This window comes from Dasypus novemcinctus, chromosome 11 (genome assembly GCF_030445035.2).
Source record: "Dasypus novemcinctus isolate mDasNov1 chromosome 11, mDasNov1.1.hap2, whole genome shotgun sequence".
Classification (NCBI taxonomy): Eukaryota; Metazoa; Chordata; class Mammalia; order Cingulata; family Dasypodidae; genus Dasypus; species Dasypus novemcinctus.
In genome coordinates, this window is record NC_080683.1 from 3,079,803 (window position 1) to 3,088,136 (window position 8,334).

The 8,334-nt window shown below is 59.2% G+C and overlaps 1 protein-coding gene across 1 annotated transcript; it reads right to left on the bottom strand.

The window, feature by feature from the left end:
- Positions 1 to 131: 131 nt before the first annotated feature.
- Positions 132 to 5,059, bottom strand: CLIC1 (chloride intracellular channel 1). The gene is made up of 6 exons (XM_004456098.5): positions 4,802 to 5,059; positions 2,798 to 2,907; positions 2,477 to 2,602; positions 2,221 to 2,327; positions 1,463 to 1,644; positions 132 to 533 (listed from the first exon to the last, which is right to left on the bottom strand). Exons 1-6 carry the CDS (start codon positions 4,838 to 4,840, stop codon positions 372 to 374), a joined length of 726 nt encoding a protein of 241 aa, XP_004456155.2. The 5' UTR covers positions 4,841 to 5,059; the 3' UTR covers positions 132 to 371.
- Between the last annotated feature and the right edge of the window lie 3,275 nt (positions 5,060 to 8,334).

An 8,334-nucleotide genomic window follows, 5' to 3' on the forward strand; every position in this document is an offset into this window, starting at 1 on the left:
CGCCGGAAAAAAGGGCGGCCCCGCCGCGAGTCCCCGTTTCAGTCCCGGCTTCTGCTCGCGCTCAAGGTCACCGACCCGCCCCTCGCCCAGTGTTTTTACGCAAGCCCCCTTTGGGTGAAAACGACACTCGATTTTCATTCTGTTTTTTATTAGTGAAATACGTTCTCTTACACTCCCCCACCCCCCACCCCCACAATAAAAATCTCACCCGGGCCTTCCGTGCTTTCCCCTCCACCCCCAGCCAGCCCGACGCGGGGTTCCAGGACTCCCTGCCCACTGGCCTTTTTGGAGTGTGTCCACTGGGGGGCCACGGGGAAGCCACCCGGGGCCTAGTGGAGGAGATGGAGGGCCGCGGGAGCCCCGCGAGAGGCCTATTTGAGGGCCTTGGCCACCTGCTCGTAGGCCAGCTCGATCTCCTCGTCGTCGGGACAGGTGGAGGAGAACTCCTCCTGAGCATAGGCGTTGCGCAGGTACCGCTGCACCCCCCGGAACTCCTCCGGAATGGAGAACCCCCGGTACTTCTTACAGACCACCTGGGGGTGGAGAGAGAGGAGGGGCCACCTTAGCCGGGGGTCTACCATGCTGGGGTCTCCTCCCCTCCCCCACAGCACCGACTCCAGCCTTGCCCTGCCTTTCAGGGACCTCTGCCATCCGCGTTCCGACTTCGGGGTTCGCATCTCCCACTAGAATCCTCGCCAACGGGCTTTCTTCACGCCTCACTGTCTTGTATTATCTTCCGCCATCCTCTCCACTTACTGAAATCCTGCCCATTATATAACCACCCCTTTCCAGACCACCCCATTCTCTTTTTATTGAGATATAATTCACAGACTATAACATACTCTTGAATTCTCACGGTATTTTTGTCCCTATTCTTCCTTTGGCTTTTAGTCATGTATTATTCCCTTCATGTGAATGTTTTATCTTCTCACCTAGATTTCCAAGCTTTTTGAGAGCAAGGGCCACACATCTTTGTAGTTGTCAGTGTCGAGTACACAGCGGATATTCAATGCATAGTTATGTGGCAAACTGCCGCTGGGGCCATGCTTCACAAACTAAACCAGAGCTTAAGGCCATGGTAAAAACATGGGCACCAGCAGTTTCCATCTCCTATGAGAGGAGGCAGAGCCTGAAGCTACAAAGAGAGTGAACGCTTTGACTTCAGGAAAAGCTTGCTCCGACCTGGGTATTTGGCAGTGATACAGAGACAGGAAGAATTTTCTTGACCATAATAGCAGGATGTGTTACTTTTGGACAGTTTGCACCCACGGCTTGTTTCATGGAATCTAACCCTTGCCAACAATGATGACCAAGAAGGACTGGAGTGGCATCTGCCAGTCTGCAGAAACCACCCTAAGAAAGGAGCCACCCTTGGAGCAGCTGTCCTGGGGTACCCATGTGGGAGCTCCTTGAAGAGCCATCCCAGTGGCCCCCCTCTCCTTGGCCCACAATGACCACCCACCTGCACAATGTGGAGCTTTGGCAGCAGGTTGCAGTCAGCCAAGGTGAGCTCGTTGCCATCCAGAAACTTCCTCTGCGAGATGCCCTCATCCTCGGCACTGGTCTCATCCACTTCTTCTGGGAGTGGGGATGTCAGGTAGTTGTCTAAAATCTTCAGGGCTTTCAGCAGCCCCTTCTCCAGGTCTGTGCACGAGATGGAACTGGTTAGAGCATCAAGAGAAGGTCTGCATAGCCAGCCCAAGAGACTGAGGCCTGTCTAAAACAATAAGAGCTAACCTGTATGTAGTTTTCTTTGTCCCATTTCAAGCACTTTACATACAAAAACTAATTTAATTTTCACAACTGTGTAAAGTAGGTATGGTTATCCTTATTTTGTAGATCAGGAATTGGATTTACAGAGGTTAAATGAATGCCCAAGTTTACACAGCTAGTTGGATTTGGATTTGGGTAGTCTGGAGCTAGAGTCATTTTTCTTAAACATAACCTTTTTCTGCCAGAAAACAGTTCAGCAACCAATTAATGTCCCCCAATGGGGCAGTGAGGCTAGGGGCCGAAAGAGAGAGGCTGAAAAGTCATGGGGGAAAAAAAGGCACAGCCAAGGAGAATGCAGAGGGATATGGGGCTAAGCGAATGGCAGAGGGGAGGTTTGCCAACATCTCAATGTCCCTGGTGTTTGGGCTTTCTGGTGCCCCCACTGTCCCCCAACCCCTGGGTCCCCCATTCCTCCCAGGCCCAGGTCTTTTGCTCCGTAAGACTCACTATCATTGAGTGCTGGGTTTGAATTCTTGATGTAGGCAGAAAATTTAGCAAATATGTCCAGTCCAGCTGTGTTAGATTCGGGGTTCAGAGCTGCCAGCTTGGGGTACCTGAGAACCAATGGGAGAAACAGTAAGGTATCTTCCTGGGGGCGGAGGGGGACTGCAGCCCCATCACCATCTTGTCTTCAATTTCTTCCACCCGTGTCTTTCCCAGAGTCCCTCAACTCCCCCTCTCCCCTTTCCAAGTACCCCTGTACCTGGGAGGGCACAGCACTGCCTCCAGAAACTCCTCAATCTTGTTGGTGTCCGTGTGCACGTCGGTGCCATACAGCAGGAATGGGAGCTGCCCTCCTGGGCACAGCTTCTGCACCGTCTCCGTCCGCCTGGAGGGAAAGGCCGGGCATCAGGACCGGAAAGGGGGTCAGGGAGAACCAGAAAGGAGGAACAGAGGGAGGTGGGAAGAGAAAAGGGCTCCAGGTGGAGGGAGAAAAGGTTCAGGGTGGAAGGACGTGGGTGGGTGAGTGTGTGAGCACGTGTGTGTGCGCGAGGCGTGTTTACGGGAACAGACGCGCGCCCACCTCTTGGTGTCCACGGTGGTCACATTGAAGGTGACTCCCTTGAGCCAGAGCACCATGAACAGCCTCTGCGAGAAGGGGCAGTTGCCAATCTTGGCCCCATCACTGCCGGCCTGAAAAGCAACCCCCACCCAAGGTTAGGCCTGGTGTCCTCCACCCCTTCCCCAGACCAGTCTCGGCTGCTTCCGCTCCCAAAGCTCCCATACCCAGTGGTTTTCGACCTGGTCTTGACTCATACCCCACCACTCCCCCAGAACCGCGCCCACCTCCCAGAACCCGGCTGGAACCTAGGGCAGATCAACGGGGAAAATGGTCTGCAAAGGCATCCTCTGGCTCCTCAGAGAGTCGAGGACAGGCAGGGGGTAGGTAGAGGGAGCTGGAGGTGGAAAACTTGGAAAATCTGGACCCCAGGCCGGGAAAGGGTCTGGAATTTTGGTGGGGCCAGAGTAACAGCTCCATGGCCTAGATACACGAGTCAAGTCTGGGGACCGGCGAGGTGGGACACAGTTTGGAGGCCAGATTTGGGGTTCTCTGTATTTCCGCTTAAGCTGTTTTGGGGGCTGGCTGGGGTGTCGCCCTAGGCATGTGGAGGGCCTCGCAGAGGGGTTGCCTCTAATTGGCGGGTGGTGACCTCATCCCCCAAGGGACACCTCCCCCTAGGCTGAGAGTGATTCATCTCTGGTGTCTCCAGCCCAGCAGCTTCCTCTCTGGCCAGGAAGTGGGGGCAGGGCCCCAGGAGCCGGAGGCCCGGGCAGCTAAGGCCACCTCCCTCTTCCCCTGGACACCGCCAGGGTCTCCCAGCACAAGTGGTCGGTCCTCTGCCGCCACAGGGACCTCCCCACCCCGGGGCCAGGGCTGGACCTCACAGCGCAGCCTGACCCAGGTGTCAACACAGGCCCTGAGGTCAGGGTGAGAGCCAGGGGCCACACCCCAGGGGCGGACCCCGGCTGGCCGGCCTGCACTGGGCGCAGGGGCAGGGACCGGCTTCCGGGGAAACCGAAGCATAAAGGCAGGCAGCGACGGGAACACACAAAGGCGAGCCGAACAAAAGGGGGCAAGCGGAGAGAGAGGAGCCAGGAGCCAAGGGTGGAGGGGAGTGGGCCACGGCGTTGGGAGGCGGAAACAGGGCACCCAAGGGAGGGAGACACGCAGAGATGGGGCCCGCTGAGAGCGTACAGGAGGGGGCACGACTGCTGGGATCCGAAGGGCGCAGAGGAAACAGTGGAGGCTGCTGCCTGCGGCTTGGACCCCCAAAGGCCGAGGGGGACGTCCTCACCCAGCCCCACCGAGAAGAGACGTGGAGCCACCTTCTCCTGCTTCTGCGCCCCCACCCTCCCCGGCACCCTCACCCAGCTCCCACCTCCTGCTCCCTCTCCCTGCCGGTCCTCCCACGCGGCTGACCTCCCGCCTCCCGGCCGCCGCCCTTTTTCTCGCTTCCCCCAGACCCCTGGACGTGCGTTATCATCCCTCACCAGTGCGGCCTTGCTTCTGGAACTCTCCCCGTCCACCTCCTGGATCCTCCCCACTTTACCTCCTCTGGCCCCAGGCCTCTCTCACCACACCCCTTCCTAGAAACCTCCCCTCCCGCCCCCCAAGCCTCTGCCCGGCGCCCCTCGGCCCGAGTGCAGCTCCGCTCCTGGGCCCACATGTTCTAACTTGAGTCCCGCTCTGTCCCTCCACCCCGCCGGGCTCCCCCGGCCCCCTTCCCTCCCCGCCCTTCCAGCAGCTCGTCCCCCCCACCCCACCCCCAGGCCATCTTCCCAACTCCCTTCTCCAGGCGTTCCTCTCTCTCCGGCCGACGGGAGACTTGCACTCGGACAAACTTTTTAGGGGAGAGCCCGAGCCACCTCCCGCCCGCTCGGGAGTCAGTTACCTTCCCTTCCCTTGGAAAGACCGCGCGGAGGTGGAGGAGGGAAGGGATTAGGGACTTGGGGCCCGGGCTGGAGAAAGGGGAGCGCTGGCTTCCAGGAATTCGGAGCGCGGCCAAGCAGTTGGAGGCGTCCTTACCTTCACGAACAACTCGACCTGCGGCTGTTCTTCAGCCATGGTTGCGCGGGGACCAGGAAGCGCCGGTCGCTGGGGGAACTGGGAGGGGCCGGGGCTGGGGAAGGCGGGTCTCGCGGCCAGGGAGCCTCTTCGCTGGGCCTTCAGCTCCGCGCCAGCCCGGCCAGACCCCCCGGCTGCAGGCTCGGCCTCCCCACCCGCCCAGTGCCGGTGGCGGTGGCGCCGGGCTCCTCCAGCTCCAACCCTCCCGGGGCGGCTCCGGCTCCGGGGCCACTGACTCACGCACCTACCCCGCCCTGAACCTGGGGAGGGGACAGGAGCGGGGGCGGGACCCTGGGTCTAGGGAGCGGAGCGGGCTGGGAGGGAGCTCCTGGGGCTCCCAGAGGATGTGGTTGAGGGCGTGAAGGGGGAGCAGCGGGCCCTCTTGCCTCTCCGTCTCCTGGACGCCGAACTTTTTTTCTGCCTCAGTTTCCCTGCTAATTAATCAGGGGACAAATTCCGCTCCACCGTCGCACAGGAGACCTGACACCAGCGGCTTGGGAGCGCCTCAGAGGGCCCAGAGAGGGGATGTTAGAACCGAAAGGGTGGTTGTTTATTCCCTTTTCCATGTTCCTCCTGGACGCCAGTCCAAATTCTGGATCATGGCAAGATCTGTGGTCTGGGAGAAGAAACTGAAAGTGGGAGCTGGGATTGGGGGGCGGGAGGGGTTGTGAAGAGGGGGGCGAAGGATCGGCAGGCACCCAGGTAGAGCGCTAGGGGAACAGAAGGCTGAACCAGGGGCCTTATCACGGGGCGGCCCGTCCTCCGGGGCTGGTCAGCTTTAACGCTTCTACTTCTTCGGGGCCCAGTCCCTGGGCCTCTTCCTGTGCCCCTTGCCCTTTTCTCCCTGGCCGGTTGCCGTGGAGACGGGGCAGAGGGATGAGGTAATTGTGGCCCCAGGATTTCCACACTGACCCCTGATCCTAGCGTGGGGTTAGCTGGTCCTGTCCTGGGGGAAAGCAAAGATCGGACAGGAGAGTGTGGAGAGAGTCCTCGGGGCACACAAATTAAGGGGAGGGAGGACGAAGGAAGGGGAGGGTCTTGCTTCTCCAGCAGCCTTGATTTTGGAAGTTCTATCAAACTTGTGGACCCAGAATATGATCCCCAAAGTGGATCGCTCTCCAAGCCCCCCATCCTGAACCTCTGTCCTGTCCAACCAGCTCTTCTCTTGCCCCCTCGCCACCCTTTGTCCATCAAGAGACCCACAATTCCAGAAGGACACGGCGAAGTGCAAGGACAGGAAAGGCAAAAAGGGCTCGGGACTTGGAAAAGGAGAGAGACCTGGCGAGGAGCGGGGGGAGCGATGCCAGAAACCGGCAGTTAGTGGTTTCCTCTCGGGCTTCCTCTGCTGTGCGTCTTACCCTCCCTGGGGGAAGGTTGCCTCCTCCCCGGCAAAGAGGGTGCATTTGGTGTTTGCCCCCTTTAATCGTTAACAACTTATAAGGAGGTGGACTGGCACGTGCATTGGGGAGTTCCCTCCACGCGTGGCCTTGGGAAAGTGCACCTGGGCTCCCTTGCCTCTGCGAGAGCGTCAGAGCGGCCCTGCTTCCCGGCGACCTCTCCTGCTCCAGCCGGTCAGTGCTCACCGCAGGGGCCACCGCGCGTAGACCTCCGGCTGGGAGAATCCGGAGCAAAGCGCCAGCTCTGGGCCCAAACAGGTTCAACAGCCTCTCCCCGAGCACTAACAGCTGCGGCTGCCTTGACCACACTACTGACTGGTGGCTGCCACGGCTACCCCACCAGGTATCCGGCCCTAAGTCCCCAGGTGACAAGGCTGCCCTCTCCTGGAGCCACCCAGCAGTGCCCCCATGGATGTGAGGTGAGGGGCTGCAGTCCCAAACCCTGCAGCAGAGACGTGTCCTTCCCTTTCAACGCCTTTCTCCTGCCTTTCTTCTATCTCAAAACCTCCCCTTTCCTTCCCCACGCTGCTTTTCCTGCTCCCTCCCCTCGGCTTGGTAAACCAGTCCCTAATCTCTTTCCACGCCAGCCTGGAAGGTGCGGCCCTGCCTGGCACTCCCCTGCACAGTCAGTCTCGGTACTTCCTCAGATTTCCATATTTCCATTGCTCAATAATTTGCCGGGGGTGACTATTAACCCAGCCCTCTGCTTGCTCCCTCTCTTTCCTCGGAGGGTAATTTCCAATCACAGGCAGCAGAGCCAGGTCGTTTCACACACAGAACCCCACCCCCATCTTTCCTAGCCTCCTGGCTGGCATCTCCCTCTCTCTGCACCTGGAGCAAAGCTGGGGAGGAGGACGGATTTATTTTAAGGATCTAGTTTATTAAGCATGCATTTGTTTACTTCGGATTCACTCACAACTCAGCCCCCAAACACACACACACATACAAACACCCACCCTCACGATTAAGCTTCAGGGAGCAGGGACTCAGTTTTGTTCACAGCTTTGAGTTCATCCCGTGGCCCATAGCAGACACTAAAGAAATAGTTGCTGAGTGGGTGAATGGTGCCTCTCTGTCCTGTGTGAGAGCCCCACAGGAGGATAGATAGTTTTCTTTTCAGGCCTCCTTGTCTCTGTCGGAATTTGGTGTAATTAGAATGCTTCCACCTCCTCTTTGGGGGAGAGGGGGCAGAAACTTCGAAATTAGGCCCTGGAGTGCCTTTGTGGGGTGGTCATACCCTGCTAAGATCCAGACAAGGGAGGGCTGAGGTAGGAGTCTCGCTTCTTATTTCGGCTTGTTTATGTGTTGGGAGATGGGGGAAAAGAACAGAGCGCTGAGAAATGGGAGAGAAGGACCGGAACACAGAGATTTGGTGCGGGCTCCTCCGGGCAGGGGCCCCGCTTATTTAAAATACTCACGTCGCCCTATGTTTGCCAGGTACTGTTCTAAGTGCTTTATAAATATTAACACAGTGGGTACAAATATTAACCTGGAGTTGTTGGCACACGCTGACTTAGTGTTGCTTATCTCCATCTCCAGAAAAAAAATACAAAACGCGCTGCTGGACTTTACGATGGCCCTCCTCCCGTGACCTCCCTGCTTCCCCCGACCCCTTCCCCAGCTCCGACCCCGCTCCATTTGTCTTCTCTCGGGCTCCACCCCGCGTCAATCACAGCCCAGACGCCCGGACGGCCGCGGGCCCGGCTGCTAGGCAACGGCAAAGGGCGGGAAGTTTGAGCGTTCTGGAGCCGCCCCCGGCTGCTAATAGACCAATCAGCTCCAGGGCCCACCCTTCCCCTTCGCTCTCTTAGGCGGGATCCGGGTCTCTCCAGCCAATGGCGACGAGTGGGCGGGGCGTGCGGGCGCGCACCCCCCTCCCTCGGGCGCGCCCTCCCGCAGGCGGGCGGCTTTGGTCTGTGGGGGCGGTCTGGAGCGCGTCGCCGCCCGGGTGACGGAAAAGGCGGGAAAGCGCCGCGGGTGGGCGGCGGCCTGCGTGGGGCCGGTGGTCGGGGACGCGAGGCTGCGGGCGTGGGGCGTGGTCGGCAGGAGCGGGGAGGGGAGACCTCCAGCCCTTCTCCGGGCTGAGGAAGCCGCTCC